At 36.2% G+C, this 19,286-nt stretch overlaps 1 protein-coding gene across 15 annotated transcripts in view; it reads right to left on the reverse strand.

The window, feature by feature from the left end:
• The window catches only part of DLG1 (discs large MAGUK scaffold protein 1), a 270,874-nt gene that overhangs the window by 61,850 nt on the left and 189,738 nt on the right, over nucleotides 1-19,286 (reverse strand). For all 15 annotated transcript variants that reach the window (XM_070789390.1, XM_070789394.1, XM_070789399.1 and 12 more), the window contains one exon: nucleotides 14,760-14,916. In XM_070789390.1, the coding sequence (XP_070645491.1) occupies nucleotides 14,760-14,916 (157 nt within the window). The remainder of the gene's footprint in view (nucleotides 1-14,759; nucleotides 14,917-19,286) is intronic.

Below are 19,286 nucleotides of genomic sequence, written 5' to 3' on the forward strand. Positions count from 1 at the left end.
ATTATCAAGGATATCTTAGAAGAAATCTTGCTACTGAGAGGCACACAGTGGTCATTAAAACAAAACAAAAAAAACACACCACTTAAAAATATGGAGATATAATTTATATAAAATCGACATTTTTCAAGTTTAGTGTTTTTGTGGTTTTTAGTACAGTCACGAGTATTGTAATCATCACCATGATTCAGATCCAAAACATGTTCATCAGATCCTCCAAACCCCACTACCTATTAGCATTCTTTCCCCTCTTCCCTCTCCTCTTAGACCCTGGTAACCCCTACTCTACTTTCTAAGAATTTGTCTGTTCTATACATTTAAAATAAAATAAATATTATAACATGTGGCTACTTCTGTTTGGCTTCTTTACTTAGCTTGTTTCCACAGCTCATCCTTGATTTACTACATCATTACTGATTATAGCTGAATCATATACTTTATTGTATGGATATTCCATATTTTATTTATCTATATTGTTAATTTAAAACAACTGAACTGAAATGGACTGGAATGGGTAAAATTAACTCAGATGACCATTATATCTACTACTGCGGGCAGGAATCCCTCAGAAGAAATGGAGCAGCCATCATGGTCAACAAGAGTCCGAAATGCAGTACTTGGATGCAATCTCAAAAACGACAGAATGATCTCTGTTTGTTTCCAAGGCAAACCATTCAATATCACAGTAATCCAAGCCTATGCCCCAACCAGTAACGCTGAAGAAGCTGAAGTTGAACGGTTCTATGAAAACCTACAAGACCTTTTAGAACACACACCCAAAAAAGATGTCCTTTTCATTATAGGGGACTGGAATGCACAACTAGGAAGTCAAGAAACACCTGGAGTAACAGGCAAATTTGGCCTTGGAATATGGAAAGAAGCAGGGCAAAGACTAACAGAGTTTTGCCAAGAAAATGCACTGGTCATAACAAACACCCTCTTCCAACAACACAAGAGAAGACTCTATACATGGACATCACCAGATGGTCAACACCGAAATCAGACTGATTATATTCTTTGCAGCCAAAGATGGAGAAGCTCTATGCAGTCAGCAAAAACAAGACCAGGAGCTGACTGTGGCTCAGACCATGAACTCCTTATTGCCAAATTCAGACTTAAATTGAAGAACGTAGGGAAAACCACTAGACCATTCAGGTATGACCTAAATCAAATCCCTTATGATTACACAGTGGAAGTGAGAAATAGATTTAAGGGCCTAGATCTGATAGATAGAGTGCCTGATGAACTACGGAATGAGGTTCGTAACACTGTACAGGAGACAGGGATCAAGACCATCCCCATGGAAAAGAAATACAAAAAAGCAAGATGGCTGTCTGGGGAGGCCTTACAAATAGCTGTGAAAAGAAGAGAAGTGAAAAGCAAAGGAGAAAAGGAAAGATATAAACATCTGAATGCAAAGTTCCAAAGAACAGCAAAAAGAGATAAGAAAGCCTTCTTCAGCAATCAATGCAAAGAAATAGAGGAAAACAACAGAATGGGAAAGACTAGAGATCTCTTCAAGAAAATCAGAGATACCAAGGGGACATTTCATGCAAAGATGGGCTCGATAAAGGACAGAAATGGTATGGACCTAACAGAAGCAGAAGATATTAAGAAGAGGGGGTGAGAATACACAGAAGAACTGTACAAAAAAGATCTTCACGACCTAGATAATCACAATGGTGTGATCACTCACCTAGAGCCAGACATCCTGGAATGTGAAGTCAAGTGGGCCTTAGAAAGCATCACTACAAACAAAGCCAGTGGAGGTGATGGAATTCCAGTTGAGCTATTTCAAATCCTGGAAGATGATGCTGTGAAAGTGCTGCACTCAATATGCCAGCAAATTTGGAAAACTCAGCAGTGGCCACAGGACTGTAAAAGGTCAGTTTTCATTCCAATCCCAAAGAAAGGCAATGCCAAAGAATGCTCAAACTACCGCACAATTGCACTCATCGCACACGCTAGTAAAGTAATGCTCAAAATTCTCCAAGCCAGGCTTCAGCAATATGTGAACTGTGAACTTCCTGATGTTCAAGCTGGTTTTAGAAAAGGCAGAGGAACCAGAGATCAAATTGCCAACATCCGCTGGATCATGGAAAAAGCAAGAGAGTTCCAGAAAAACATCTATTTCTGCTTTATTGACTATGCCAAAGCCTTCGACTGTGTGGATCACAATAAACTGTGGAAAATTCTTCAAGAGATGGGAATACCAGACCACTTGACCTGCCTCTTGAGAAATCTGTATGCAGGTCAGGAAGCAACAGTTAGAACTGGACATGGAACAACAGACTGGTTCCAAATAGGAAAAGGAGTACGTCAAGGCTGTATATTGTCACCCTGCTTATTTAACTTCTATGCAGAGTACATCATGAGAAACACTGGACTGGAAGAAATACAAGCTGGAATAAAGATTGCTGGGAGAAATATCAATAACCTCAGATATGCAGATGACACCACCCTTATGGCAGAAAGTGAAGAGGAACTCAAAAGCCTCTTGATGAAAGTGAAAGTGGAGAGTGAAAAAGTGGGCTTAAAGCTCAACATTCAGAAAACGAAGATCATGGCATCCGGTCTCATCACTTCATGGGAAATAGATGGGGAAACAGTGGAAACAGTGTCAGACTTTATTTTTGGGGGCTCCAAAATCACTACAGATGGTGACTGCAGCCATGAAATTAAAAGATGCTTACTCCTTGGAAGGAAAGTTATGACCAACCTAGATAGCATATTCAAAAGCAGAGACATTACTTTGCCAACAAATGTTCATCTAGTCAAGGCTATGGTTTTTCCAGTCGTCACGTATGGATATGAGAGTTGGACTGTGAAGAAGGCTGAGCGTGGAAGAATTGATGCTTTTGAACTGTGGTGTTGGAGAAGACTCTTGAGAGTCCCTTGGACTGCAAGGAGAGCCAACCAGTCCATTCTGAAGGAGATCAGCCCTGGGATTTCTTTGGAAGGAATGATGCTGAAGTTGAAACTCCAGTACTTTGGCCACCTCATGCGAAGAGTTGACTCATTGGAAAAGACTCTGATGCTGGGAGGGATTGGGGGCAAGAGGAGAAGGGGACGACAGAGGATGAGATGGCTGGAGGGCATCACTGACTCGATGGACGTGAGTCTGAGTGAACTCCGGGAGTTGGTGATGGACAGGGAGGCCTGGCGTGCTGCGATTCATGGGGTCGCAAACAGTCAGACACGACTGAGCGTTTGATCTATTTGAACCATTTTCTTTGGATTAACTTGGTTTCAATAGTAAATAAAAACTCTGGTCTAATATATCTCTTGTGATACTCTTGTCATATAAATTACATTTTTAAACAATGTGTGTGTGCCCATCAACAGAGATCTAAAATTATTGCTTTATTTCATGATTGTTTAAATTACACAGGAGGAAAGCGCTACAAACAAAAAATACACTTATGCTGTTTTATATTTACCTATGTATTTTTAACAGTGTTCTTTATTTACTCATATGGATTTGCGTTACTCTCTAATGTCGTCTCTTTTTAGTCTGAAGGATTCTCTCTAGTATTTCTTGGGTTTATTGCCTATAACCGAACTTAAGGAGATTATGAACATAGATGCAAAAATCCTTAACAAAATTCTAGCAATCAGAATCCAACAACACATTAAAAAGATCATACACCATGACCAAGTGGGCTTTATCCCAGGGATGCAAGGATTCTTCAATATCCGCAAATCAATCAATGTAATACACCACATTAACAAATTGAAAAATAAAAACCATATGATTATCTCAGTAGATGCAGAGAAAGCCTTTGACAAAATTCAACACCCATTTATGATAAAAACTCTCCAGAAAGCAGGAATAGAAGGAACATACCTCAACATAATAATAGCTATATATGACAAACCCACAGCAAACATTATCCTCAATGGTGAAAACTTGAAAGCATTTCCTCTAAAGTCAGGAACAAGACAAGGGTGCCCACTTTCACCATTACTATTCAACATAGTTTTTGGAAGTTTTGGCCACAGCAATCAGAGCAGAAAAAGAAATAAAAGGAATCCAAATTGGAAAAGAAGAAGTAAAACTCTCACTATTTGCAGATGACATGATCCTCTACATAGAAAACCCTAAAGACTCCACCAGAAAATTACTAGAACTAATCAATGACTGTAGTAAAGTTGCAGGATATAAAATTAACACACAGAAATCCCTTGCATTCCTATACACTAATAATGAGAAAACAGAAAGAGCAATTAAGGAAACAATTCCATTCACCATTGCAATGGAAAGAATAAAATACTTAGGAATATATCTACCTAAAGAAACTAAAGACCTATATATAGAAAACTATAAAACACTGGTGAAAGAAATCAAAGAGGACACTAATAGATGGAGAAATATACCATGTTCATGGATTGGAAGAATCAATATAGTGAAAATGAGTATACTACCCAAAGCAATTTATAGATTCAATGCAATCCCTATCAAGCTACCAACAGTATTCTTCACAGAGCTAGAACAAATAATTTCACAATTTGTATGGAAATACAAAAAACCTCGAATAGCCAAAGCGATCTTGAGAAAGAAGAATGGAACTGGAGGAATCAACCTACCTGACTTCAGGCTCTACTACAAAGCCACAGTTATCAAGACAGCATGATACTGGCACAAAGACAGAAATATAGATCAATGGAACAAAATAGAAAGCCCAGAGATAAATCCACGCACATATGGACACCTTATCTTTGACAAAGGAGGCAAGAATATACAATGGATTAAAGACAATCTCTTTAACAAGTGGTGCTGGGAAAACTGGTCAACCACTTGTAAAAGAATGAAACTAGAACACTTTCTAACACCATACACAAAAATAAACTCAAAATGGATTAAAGATCTAAACATAAGACCAGAAACTATAAAACTCCTAGAGGAGAACATAGGCAAAACACTCTCTGACATACATCACAGCAGGATCCTCTATGACCCACCTCCCAGAATATTGGAAATAAAAACAAAAATAAACAAATGGGACCTAATTAACCTTAAAAGCTTCTGCACATCAAAGGAAACTATAAGCAAGGTGAAAAGACAGCCTTCAGAATGGGAGAATATAACAGCAAATGAAGCAACTGACAAACAACTAATCTCAAAAATATACAAGCAACTCCTACAGCTCAACTCCAGAAAAATAAATGACCCAATCAAAAAATGGGCCAAAGAACTAAATAGACATTTCTCCAAAGAAGACATACAGATGGCTAACAAACACATGAAAAGATGCTCAACATCACTCATTATCAGAGAAATGCAAATCAAAACCACTGTAAGGTACCATTTCACACCAGTCAGAATGGCTGCGATCCAAAAGTCTATAAATAATAAATGTTGGAGAGGGTGTGGAGAAAAGGGAACCCTCTTACACTGTTGGTGGGAATGCAAACTAGTACAGCCACTATGGAGAACAGTGTGGAGATTCCTTAAAAAACTGGAAATAGAACTGCCTTATGACCCAGCAATCCCACTGCTGGGCATACACACTGAGGAAACCAGAAGGGAAAGAGACACGTGTACCCCAATGTTCATCACGGCACTGTTTATAATAGCCAGGATGTGGAAGCAACCTAGATGTCCATCAGCAGATGAATGGATAAGAAAGCAGTGGTACATATACACAATGGAGTATTACTCAGCCATTAAAAAGAATTCATTTGAATCAGTTCTAATGAGGTGGATGAAACTGGAGCCTACTATACAGAGTGAAGTAAGCCAGAAGGAAAAACACCAATACAGTATACTAACACATATATATGGAATTTAGAAAGATGATAACAATAACCCTGTGTACGAGACAGCAAAAGAGACACTGATGTATGGAACAGTCTTATGGACTCTGTGGGAGAGGGAGAGGGTGGGAAGATTTGGGAGAATGGCATTGAAACATGTAAAATATCATGTATGAAACGAGATGCCAGTCCAGGTTCAATGCACGATACTGGATGCTTGGGGCTAGTGCACTGGGACGACCCAGAGGGATGGTATGGGGAGGGAGGAGGGAGGAGGGTTCAGGATGGGGAGCACATGTATACCTGTGATAGATTCATTTTGATATTTGGCAAAACTAATACAATTATGTAAAGTTTAAAAATAAAATAAAATTTAAAAAAAATAAATAAAATTAAAAAAAAAAAAAAAAAAAAGGAGATTAACTTCCCTTAGGTTTTGTTAACCTAGCACTGGGATTTGTTCTTCATTTTTATGGATAGTTTGGGTATGAAATCCTTGGACAATGGCTTTTCTCTTTCAGAACTGCCTTCTGGCCTCCATTGTTTTTGACAAGAAATTAGCTGTTAATCTTACTGAGGACTCTCTGTATGCAATAAGTCATTTCTCTTTGCTTACAGGGTTCTTTGTCTTTTGATATTTGATTATGATATTAACATATCCATGGTATGGATCTCTTCAAGTTTACTCTACTTGTAGTTCACTGAGCTTCTTAGATGTGCACAACATTTTCATTAAATACGGGAACTTTTTAGCTATTTATTTATTCAAATATCCTTTCTGTCCCTTTCTCTCCTGTCATTCTGACTTTATTATGCATATATTGGTACATTTGATGGCATCCCTGCAAGTCTCTGAGACTCTGTTAATTTTTCTTAATTCTTTTTTCTTTCTGTTCTTTAGCCTAGGTATCTTAATAGACATATCTTCAAAGTTTGTGGATTCTTTCCTTTGCCAGGTCAAATCTGCTGTTGAGCTTGACAAAGAGGATTTTTTTTTTTTCCTGATTTCACTTACTTTACTTTTCAACACCAAAATTTGTTTCTTTTTTATAAAAGTTATCTTTTTATTGACATACTCTACTTGGTGAGATATTGTTCCTATATTTTCCCCTCATCCTGTAGATACAGTTTCCTTTAGTTCTTCAAACATATTTAAAATATCTCATTTAAAATCTTTATATAGTAGTCTAATTTTGGGCTTCCAAGGGACAGTTTCTACTGATTCTTTTTCCACCTGCGTATATTTTCTTGTTTTGTTAAAAACTGGACATTTAAAAAAACAAACAGCAAATTTGGAAATCAGATCTCCTACCCAGGGCTTGTTGTTACTGCTGTTTGTTATGGTAGTCCTTTGGGCACTTTTCTAAATTACATAAGGTTTCTATTTTGTTATACGTGCCACTGACGTCTCTGTCTGATTAGCAGAATGGTTAGTTAATGATTGGACACAGACTTCCTTAAATACCAGACCCTTTGCTGAAGGGCTCTGCGTACATGTTGGGTAATGCCTTCAACAATCAGTTAGACAATTGATAATTCTGCCTTAATCTTCACTTCCTTCATGCACAGAGCCCCATAAACAGCCAGAAGTGAGAGTTTAGGGCCTTTTCAGGTCTTTCCTGAGCAGGCACACAGTCCAAGACATGTATGTGTCCTCCTAAATTCCAAGGAATAAGAGCTTTTCAAAGGCCCCATGGAGGTTTCTCCCTAGTTATTCCTTTTAAGTTTTCAATTAGTCTACTGTCTGCCCCAAATGTTATGCAATGTCTCAGGAAGCCATAATATACCTGTAATTATCTTGACACTTAGCCCAGGGGAAAAGGCTTTTGCATTGGTGGAGCTTTTTAATCAGGTCAAATACAGAGAACCTTTAAAATAAGGTGTTTCAAGAACCACCAGACAGATCAAATTATAACAGTTCTTTGGAAAGGAAACTATGAATATTCTACCACCATTTTGCTTTCTTTACTGGCTTAGGCCACAAGTTTTCACCATAAATTCTGGCTATTTTCCAAGGCTAGTATGGTAATAGGGAGGCAGTGAAATTAAAAATGATAAAATGATAAAACTCAGTAAAAACTCCACAAACCTCACTCTTAGGGAAATTCAGTATTTTTTTTTTCCTCTTCTTGAGAAAATACTTCCTGAATTGTTGTAAGTCTTTGGTTAATTTCCAGAGTTCTGAAAAGCTTATTCTAACAATTCTGGGCACTTCTCTCATTATTTTTATGGAGGACAGCATTTCTGTTGAAGTCTTTTGGGTCACTTTCCATGACTCTAAATTTTCAGTGCATATCAATTATATTCTCCTCTATTCTTGGCATCATTGGAAATAATAGTAATACCTCCATTTATATCATAGTGGAAAATGTAGTGTTCAACATCTGTAATAAATTCTGATTTCAAAAGCTTCTGTCTTCAACAACAAGAAATATTTCAAAGAGAATTCTTTTACAGAAATCATTACTTATTTTCTCACTTCCCAAATAACTTTTTATAGTTTTCTCAGTAATATGGGTTATCATTAAGAACATTAATAACAAGGGTATAATAACACAGGAGCAGCAACATCAGTATCTCATGGAAACTTGTTAGATATACATATTTTCAGATCCTACCTAAGTCATACTGCATCAGAAACTTTGGCAATGAAATCCAGGAATTTGTTTTTTAATAAGGCTTTGGGGTGATCTATAGCGAGCTAAAGATTGAAAATAGTTAAATTTTATGTAAAGAGGTACTTAAACAAGTGTCCCATAGTTTTCTTTTAGCTTTTAGTACATTTTCTCACGTTTTTCTCTTTATCCTAACGTCTTTCCTATTTTTCTTAGGATATTTCCCTATAGAAGTTAGTAACCACTAAAAATTTTAAGATGATGCGTATTGCCAAACAGAAAGCTGTATATAACTTACAGTGACATTAGGGCAAGCAAGTGGTTGGGACTGTTGAGACTTTCAGTTTTAAAACTGGGCCTAGAGGGGTTGCCAGACCTGGGGCTTTCAGTGCTAAAACTGGAAAAGTTCTGAGTGAACCAGGCTGTATTGGTCGGTCAGTCTAACATATTCTAGCTGTGTGTTAGTAACCCACATAAACAATTTCACATGGAAATTTACAAAACATCTATTTTTGTTTTTGAGTTTTTCACACTTAACTCTTAAGCCAATTGAGAATTTATTTTGACACAAGGTGTGAAGTGAGGCTCTATGCTAATTTTATTCCACCAAGTAACTAGCTAGTTTGCCAAACATTAAATTAAAAAAAAAATTCATTCCTTACCACTAATATGAACAATACTGTAAGTCATTTTTAAAATTTGAATTACAGTATAACTTACAAGCAATAAAATGTACAAATTTAAACAGTTCAGCTGGAAGGCCTTTTAACAACTGTATATGCCCATGAAATTACAACCCCAAACATACCTTTTCCACCTACCAACCCAGAAATCTCCATTATGCCTCTTTATGGTAATCAATACAATTACCAGCAACCACGTTCTGACTTAGTATAAATTACGTTGCCTGCTCATGGTTATCTTATAATCTTATAAAATTATCTTAAAATAACTATATTACTTATAACACAGTATATTTTTGTGGTGCATTCTATTTTTACTGAACACAATTTGTGTCATCTGTGTTGCTTGAGTGTCATTATGAATAAGCTGTTATGAACATTCCTATTACAGTGTTTCTATAAACAAAAGATTTCTTAGGTAAAATGTGGGTGATAAGGTTAGATTTATGTTTAATTTCATTAAAACTTTGTTAGAAGTTCTTGCAGCAGTTGCATAGTTTTACATATCTACCAGTAATGAATAATAACTGCCCACATTCTTGTCGATGCTTGCTGCCATCATTTTTTTTCCCTTCTAGTCATTCAACTGGATAGGATATGGTACTTCATTATGGCTTTAGAAACATTTTTATTTAGGTACAATTTACATTCAATAATCTTTTTTAGTGTACAGGTGGAGTTTTGACAACTGTGTATATTGTATAGCCACTGCCACAATCAAGATATAGAAAAGTGACATTGTTCCCAAATTCCTCTAAACCTGCTTATTCACTGCGCTTTTGCATTGCCCTGATGCCTAATGTTAAGTACTGTTCCATGTGTTTACAGGCTATTCATATACCTTGTCTTGTAAAATATATATTTAAGTCTTTTGCTTGTTTTAAAATTTACTCATCTTTCATTGCTTCTTTGTGGGAGATGTTTATATATTCTGGATATGAGTCTTTTGTGTGATATATGTACTGAGCATATTTTTTCCCTACTGTATGGCTTGCCTACGTGGTTTCTTAAAGATATCTTTTTTTTTTTTAAACGGTTAGTATTTAATACATCTCGTCCAAGAAACTGCTGTCTGCCTCAGGGTTGCAAAGATATCCTCCTACTCTTGGTCCTGAGCAGCTCAAAGTACAGAATTGCTGAGGCTGGTTTTCACAGATCTTCATCTCAACGTCCCTTATTTATTGGCAGGTGGGAGAAGGCAATGGCACCCCACTCCAGTACTCTTGCCTGGAAAATCCCATGGACAGAGGAGCCTGGTAGGCTGCAGTCCATGGGGTCGCTAATAGTTGGACACGACTGAGCGACTTCACTCTCACTTTTCACTTTGATGCATTGGAGAAGGAAATGGCAACCCACTCCAGTGTTCTTGCCTGGAGAATCCCAGGGATGAGGGAGCCTGCTGGGCTGCTGTCTGTGGGGTCGCACAGAGTCGGACACGACTGAAGCGACTTAGCAGCAGCCTTGTATTTTGGGATGCTCTGTGTGACTCAGTAATAATTTTCTCTTAATTCTCTATTGGTTCCAAACCTTTGGTTTGCAAGCTCCAAGTTCTTGGTGAAGACCCATGAAAAAGAGAAGGGAGGTGGATACAGACTTGCTCTGTGACTTCCCAAAATTTTTATCAGTTTGACCAGTCCACTGAGGCCATTACATGTTGGGTAAAGTTTTGGCTGATATCTTCCTGTATCTGTCTAATCCTTCTCTCTCCCCTACCACTCTCTAAAGAGGAGCTGCCACTGTGTTGTCCATGAAGGGCTACTTACTGTCTGGAAGTCAATTTACCTAGGTCACTTTGAATCGTCAGTTCTCCGATGAGTTTACAGTTTTTATAAACTTATCCAGATTGTTTTTGGTTGTTATGATAAGAATGATGCTCTCTTAAGACACTCAATATTATAACCATGTAACTAAGGTGTGCTTCTGCTTTAAAATCTGTTCCAATAATCATTATTTTTGGTTAATATTATGTTATTTTAGTTGCTGTAGCCTGAAACATTTGAGAGCAATTTCCACTTACTTGCACTGCATACTAATGTATTTTCTACAATTGCAGTACCACTGCCTATTTGAAAACTCCAATTTCCAAGAGGTTCATTCAAGTATCAACTAATTATACCAAAATCTGAGAACAACTAAAACAAAAAAGAGATGTACTTCTGTTGTAAATGATCAGTCATCACCTTTCCGTCTTGGATTCAGTCTATTTTTAATTATAAAGGACCCTCAGAAAGATCTAAGTATATGTAAGGAAGGATGAGGTGGCAAGAGGGACTGATCTGAAAATGGCAATTAAAAGATCCAAATTTTGGAATGCTTTTCCTATCATGTTCTAGGCACATATATTTTTGGCTTAAAGAGTATTTTCTGAGGTTTACTTTTGGCAAAACTAATACAATATTGTAAAGTTTAAAAATAAAATAGAATTAAAAAATAAAAGATTTAAAGTAAATTTATGATTTAAAATAGTTATCAATATTGTATAGCACTGCTGATCTAGGATATAGGTTTTTTCCTATATCTCAGATCCTAAATTTTGGAAGTGTTACCTAAATATTTAATTAAAACAAAATGGCACAGCATAATATAGTGGTTAAAGGGAGGTATTATTAGCTACTGTGAGCAAATTAAACTCTGTTTTTCAGTTTTCTCATTGGAAAAATGGTTATAAGGATGATGCTCCTGAGTCTACTACAAGCAATGTAAGATATTTTTTCAAAGAATACCACTCCCCAAATCAGGCAGCACTGAATACCAACATATAAAGTATTATTGACATTAAGCTCACAATGCAAAATTTAGAGAATAAGGAAACAAAGCATGTCATCATAAAGTAACATGTATTAGACACCTAAACTTCAGAAAACAGAACTATTATATTATTTACAGAATACAGACACATCCCATTTTATTGTGCTTTACATTACTGTATTCATAGGTACTGCATTTATTTTTAAACAAATTGGAAGTTTGTGGCAACCTTGCTTTCACCAAGTCTATTGGTGCTATTTTTCCAATAGCATTTGCTCACTTTGTGTCACTTTTGTGTCACTGTCACATTTAAGTAATTCTTGAAATACTTCAAACCCTCCACTAGCAAAAAGATTATGACTTTCTGCAGATCCAGATGATGGTTAGCATCTTTTAGCAATAAAATAAAATTAAGGTATGGACATTGTTTTTTAGACATAATGCTAATCTAACAGACCTAACAGAAGCAGAAGATATTACGAAGAGGTGGCAAGAATACACAGAACTGTACAAAAAAACATCTTTACGACTCAGATAATCATAATGGTATGATCACTTAACTAGAGCCAGACATCCTGGAATGCAAAGTCAAGTGGGCCTTAGGACGCATCACTACGAATAAAGCTAGTGGAGATGATGGAATTCCAGTTGAGCTATTTCAAATCCTAAAAGATGATGCTGTGAAAGTGCTGCATTCAATATGTCAGCAATTTTGGAAAACTCAGCAGTGGCCACAGGACTGGAAAGGTCACTTTGCATGCCAATCCCAAAGAAAGACAATGCCAAAGAATGCTCAAACTACTGCACAATTGCACTCATCTCACATGCTAGCAAAGTAATGCTCAAAATTCTCCAAGCCAGGCTCAACAGTACATGGACTGTGAACTTTCAGATGTTCATGCTGGATGTAGAAAAAGCAGAGGAACCAGAATTCAAATTGCCAACATCCCTTCGATCATCAAAAAACAGAAACAGAGTACAGAAAAACATCAGCTTCTGTTTATTGACTATGCCAAAGATTTTCACTGTGTGGATCACAACAAACTGCGGAAAATTATTCAAGAGATGGGAATACCAGACCACCTGACCTGCCTCTTGAGAAATCTGTGTGCAGGTCACAAAGCAACAATTAGAACTGGACATGAAACAACAGACTGGTTCCAAATAGGGAAAGGAGTACGTCAAGGCTGTATATTGTCACCCTGCTTATTTAACTTATTATATGCAGGGTACATCATGAGAAATGCTGGACTGGAGGAAGCACAAGCTGGAATCAGATTGCAGGGAGAAATATAAATAACCTCAGATATGCAGATGACACCACCCTTATGGCAGAAAGCAAAGAAGAACTAAAGAGCCGCTTGATAAAAGTAAAAGAGGAGAGTGAAAAAGTTGGCTTAAAGCTCAATATTCAGAAAACTAAGATCATGGCATCTGGTCCCATCACTTCATGGCAAATAGATGGGGAAAGAGTGGGAACAGTGGCAGACTTTATTTTTTTGGGCGGCAGACTTTACTTTTTGGGGCTCCAACATTACTGCAGATGAACTGCAGCCATGAAACTAAAAGACACTTACTCCTTGGAAGACAAGTTACGACCAACCTAGATAGCATATTAAAAAGCAGAGACATTACTTTGCCAACAAAGGTCCTTCTAGTCAAAGCTATGGGTTTTCCAGTAGTCATGTATGGATGTGAGAGTTGGACTATAAAAAAAGCTGAGCGCGGAAGAATTGATGCTTTTGAACTGTGGTGTTGGAAAAGACTCTTCAAAGTCCCTTGGACTGCAAGGAGATCCAACCAGACTATTCTAAGGGAAATCAGTCCTGAATATTCATTGGAATGACTGATGCTGAAGCTGAAATTCCAGTACTCTGGCCACCTGATGTGAAGAACCAACTCACTGGAAGAGACCCTGATGCTGGGAAAGACAGAAGGTGGGAGGAGAAGGGGATGACAGAGGATGAGATGGTTGGATGGCATCACCAACTCAATGGACATGAGTTTGAGTAAACTCTGGGATTTGGTGAGGGACAGGAAGGCCTGGCGTGCTGCAGTCCAAGGGGTTGCAAAGAGTTGGATATGACTGAGCCACTGAACTGAACTGAACAGACCACAATATAACATAATCAAAAGTTTTACACATATTGGCAAACCAAGTATTTGTCTTTCTTTACTGCAATATGCTCTATGGTGGTGGCCTGGAACTGAACCTGCAGTATCTTTGAGGTATGTCTGTATAAAATAAATTGGTTTAAAAGAAAAACCTAAGAGAACATAACATAACAAACTTTAAATAGTCAAGATTCTCCCAAAACCACGAAGGAACATTTGAAAAAGAATTAGAACTTCTAGAAAGAAAATGATACTTTGAAATGAAAAAGTTAGTTTCAGCCTAAAGAGCTTATTAGACACAGATGAAGAAAATTTATGAACTAGAAAGCAGATCTGACTGATAATTACCTAATGATAAAAAATTTTGACTCACCAGGAAGGAAAGCTGATTCTAAAGTTAGATGCATCTAACAGCATAGCTTCAAACAGGCAAGGAAAAAAATTGCTGCCAGGACAAACTGTTAGACCTACCTTCCATTCACATAAACTTTAAAAGCCTTTTTTAATAATAAAGCAACAACACACTGAAGCATAAAGAAGATATGAACTATGCAAGTAACAAAGATGAGTTAACAGACATATAGAAAATCTTGTAGTCAACAAACAGAGAATGCATACTTTCAAGTATATTCACAAAAACTGACATATTTTAAGTCAAATACCAAAAGAAAATCTATCCTACAGAACATGTTCCCTGTCAACTCTGTAACTCTACAATTAAGCTGTAAAATGTTAGAAGAAGATAGCCAAAATACCTCCCGTATCTTTAGAATATAAAAATTTTAAATAATTAACAGGTCATAGTTAAAACAGTAAAAACATTATTTTGATTAACATATCCTACCGATATAATACGATCTCCTTTTCTGAGCTCTCCACTAAGATCGGCAGGTCCTCCAGCCAAAATAAAGGAGATAAATATTCCTTCTCCATCTTCACCTCCTACAATGTTGAAACCAAGGCCTGTTGAACCACGATGAAGAACAACTTTTCTAGGTTCCCTGAAAATGAAAAAAATATTGAATACCTTAAAATATATAAAGAACTTAATATTCTATCAATGAGAATTCCCCACTGATATATCATATTACCATACTATTAAGAAAATTAGATGAATTTTAAATGAGTTTTCTAAACTTTGGGGAAAAGAAATTCTTTCTAAGCCTAGAAATTAAAAGGAAAAATCCTAGTTTTATATAAAAGCTAAAAATCCTTTTATCAAAACATAAAATAAAAAGGTGAAAGCAATGAGAAAAATTTTAAAAATGACATAAAGAGCCCACTCAAAAAATAATACTCATGAAAAGTTGATTGTCTAAGAAGTAGTCACTCCATTTCTCACATGTTGAAATAAGTGGATATCCCTTTGTTTAAAGAAAGTAGGTAGGTCCCCTTTCCAGTCTTAAAGGGATAAACCATGAATGACCTATGCCAGTCACTGTATTTCCACTCTCCTCTGCTAACCTGAGGCTATGACCCTATTTTGGCCTCCGAGAAATAAAGGGAAATTTTATTGTCACTTTCCTAAGACAGACAGACCCTAACAAGGACAAAGCTTATTCTGTTGCCACACAAATCACATTTTTCCCCTCCTTATCCCAAATTAACCCACACAAAAGAATGAACTATAAAACCATTACTGGTTTGGACATACTACAATCATGAAGATAAAACCAACAGAATCCCAGAGACATCATGGACCTAGGGTTGCTACGTAAATGTTAGAAATGCCCATCTCTAGATTTTTTATACAAAATAATTAAATATCTTTATTTCTTAAGTCACACCCCTCCAATTCATCTACCTATCTCTGCTTTTCATCTATTTTTCTACATGCATCTCTTTTGCTCCCTCCAACTCTCAATTTAAAATCTCTGAAACTGGGATACATTTTACAACTAATAATGCTGCACATCCGTTGCCAGTTGTACATAACTGTGTGAGAACCATTTATATTTTCAGTAAGACCATGAAAATTCCAAGAGCAGGCTATTTTAGATATGATGAATCACAGAATATCATTTGAAATAACAATGTGTCATACATGGTAAATATTTTAAAAATTTAATCTTTTTAAAAAAATACTGGAGAAAGCTGTTGGTAACAAATGGCTTAAAAGAATATTTCTAAAAATTGAATTTTAGGGATTCTTTCATATAATGTAGGACTAATCTTAAATATCTGTCTGCTCAAAATTTAAAGTGGTATTTTCTAGTCATACACAGGTATTCATCAATCAGTTTTGTCAGTTCACTTCAGGATTAACAAAATCATATTTTCTTGTCAAAATCACCAAAATTAAACAATATATTGTTTAGGAAATATACACATACAGACATATATGAAAGAAAAAGGGGAATAATAAAATCAAAATTCAGGTAAGAAGTTAACTTGGTGGGGCAGAGTAGGAGAAGCAGGGTAGGATCAGGGGCACAAGACAGTTTTTCACTATATTGGTGCTGTCTTATTTATTTCCTTATTATATTGTGGACTCATGGTGAGGATTCCTACAGTACATTAAAACATATGTAGGAATTATAATGCTGCATTATCAAATAATAATTTAAAAATATCCTGCTGAAATTTACCAGTATTTCCAGAGGAAAATAAATTCTAATTTTTCAAATATCACATGCATATGAAGAGATGCTCAACATCACTAATCATTAGGGAAATGCAACAAATCACAATGAGCTAAATCCCACCTACTAAAAGGCTATAAGACAAAACAAAAGAGAAAAAGCAAACACTAATGAAAATATGGAGAAACTGGAACCCTCATATACTGATGGTGAGAATGTAAAATACTATGACTGCCATAGAATACAATTAGGTGGTTCCTCATGTACCTAAATATACTTATTACCATGTGCTCTAGTAATTCCACATCTATGTATATATCTAAAGCAATTAAAAGTAAGTATGCAAGCAGATATGTGCATGACAATGTCTATCATGTCATTACTCGTAATACCCAAAAGGTGGAGACAAACCAAGTGTCCATCAACAGATGAGTGGTAAACAAAATGTGGTATATACATGAAATATTATACAGCCATAAACAAGAATTTGGATGCATGACATATGTGTGAAACTTGTAAACATTATGCTAAGTGAGAGAAACCAGATACAAAATGTTAAATACTGTAAGATTCCACTAAGTGAACAGTTCAGAATATATAAATTTACAGAGATGAAATATGATTAGAGGTTATCAGGAGCTAGGAGAACAGGAAATGTGAGTTAATGCTTAATGATTATAGAGTCTGAGGTGATGAAAAGGGTTTGGAAAAAGATAGTGGTGCTGGTCATTAATGCCACTGAACCACAATTTGAAATGGTTACAGTAGCACATTTTATATTATACATCAGTTCAGTCACTCAGTAGTGTCTGACTCTTTGCAACCCCACGGACTGCAGCTTGCCAGGCTCCTCTGTCCGTCACCAACTCCCGGAGCTTGCTCAGGCTGATGTCCACTGAGTCCGTGATGCCATCCAACCATCTCATCCTCTGACGTCCCCCTCTCCACCTGCCTTCAATCTTTCCCAGCATCAGGGTCTTTTCTAATGAGTCAGTTCTTTACATCAGGTGGCCAAAGTATTGGAATTTCAGCATCAGTTCTTCCAATGAATACTCAGGACTGATTTCCTTTAGGATGGACTGGTTGGATTGCCTTGCAATCCAAGGGACTCTCAAGAATCTTCTCCAACACCACAGTTCAAAAGCATTAATTCTTCGGCACTCAGGTCTCTTTATGGTCCAACTCTCACATCCATACATGACTACTAGAAAAACCATAGCATTGACTAGACGGACCCCTTTGTTGGCAAAGTAATGTCTCTGGTTTTTAATATGCTGTCTAGATTTGTTGTAGCTTTTCTTCCAAGGAGCAAGTGTCTTTTAATTTCATGACTGCAGTCACCATCTGCAGTGATTCTGGAGCCCAAGAAAATAAATTCTGTCACTGTTTCCATTGTTTTCCCATCTATTTGCCATGAAGTGATGGGACCAGATGCCATGATCTTCATTTTTTGAACGTTGAGTGTTTTTTACCCTCAACAAGCCAACTTTTTTACCCTCCACTTTCACTTTCAAGAGGCTCTTCAGTTCCTCTTCGCTTTCTGCCGTAAGGGTGGTGTCATCTGCATGTCTTGAGGTTATTGATATTTCTCCTGGCAATCTTAATTCTAGCTGGTGCTTCATCCACCCAGCATTTCACATAATGTACTTTGCATGCAAAGTTAAATAAGACGAGTGATAATATACAGCCTTGACATACTCCTTTCCCAATTTGGAACCAGTCTGTCGTTTCATGTCCGGTTCTAACTGTTACTTCTTGACCTGTATAGAGATTTCTCAAAAGGCAGGTAAGGTGTGATATATATTTTACCATATTTTTAAACTTTATATTGTAACACATGAAAAATCACAGAGCCGTACATTTTAAATAGATAAACTGTATAGTATGTAAATCATATCTTACTTAAGGTGTTAAAAAATGAAATTTAGAATCATTAACAGTATGTTGGGAATTCTTTTATCTTCCCTTTATATTGGTAATGTGATATAATCTCTGAAAAAGTGTTTAGGGTCAAATTGTGCAAAGCTTCTAATATGAAGTAAAGATTTCTATACTTCATTATCTGGGCAAAGTAGTAGAATTACCAAAAGAGAGTGATAAAACACAGCATTTTAGGAAGACATATTCAATAATCAACCACCTGATTTTAAAAAATATAGAAAACAGGTAGGCCTGTTGTAATACTACAAAGTTCAACACAATATTCTAGACAAGAGATATGTAGTGAAAAAAGATGGGAATAGCAATGAAGATGCTAACATATTTTTAATTTGAGAAATATGCTAATTAAAGACTACATAAACCATTAACTACTTCCACTTTACTTCTATAAATAAACACTATTTGATAATAGCAACAAGAAAACAGCCATGATAGATCAGTATACTAGCACAGCCTAAATGTTAATAGCCCTGAAAATTCATATCAGAAACATATAATCATAGACACTATTCTTTCTGATAATTTATATTCTAAAACAATTACTGAGCACCTATTAAATTAAATCCTCAACACTGGTAACTTTTGAAGAAGAGGACAAAGACAAACACTCCTATCTGACATTTAAGAGATCACTGCCTGAAGGTGGTAGTCTAACTAATAAAGAACAATTATAAAGGTTCAAAAAAAAACAGTCAACAATAATAAAATTTAAAAAACATAAAATGACATTAATTGGCATCATTTACCATTAAATTCTTTAAAGCTAATATGAAATACTTTCATGCAAGTTATACAGCAAACTGTTCATATATAATACATTACTAAGTTGAATAATATGAAAAAGACCT

Source organism: Bos indicus, chromosome 1 (assembly GCF_029378745.1).
Source record: "Bos indicus isolate NIAB-ARS_2022 breed Sahiwal x Tharparkar chromosome 1, NIAB-ARS_B.indTharparkar_mat_pri_1.0, whole genome shotgun sequence".
In the NCBI taxonomy this organism is placed as follows: domain Eukaryota; kingdom Metazoa; phylum Chordata; class Mammalia; order Artiodactyla; family Bovidae; genus Bos; species Bos indicus.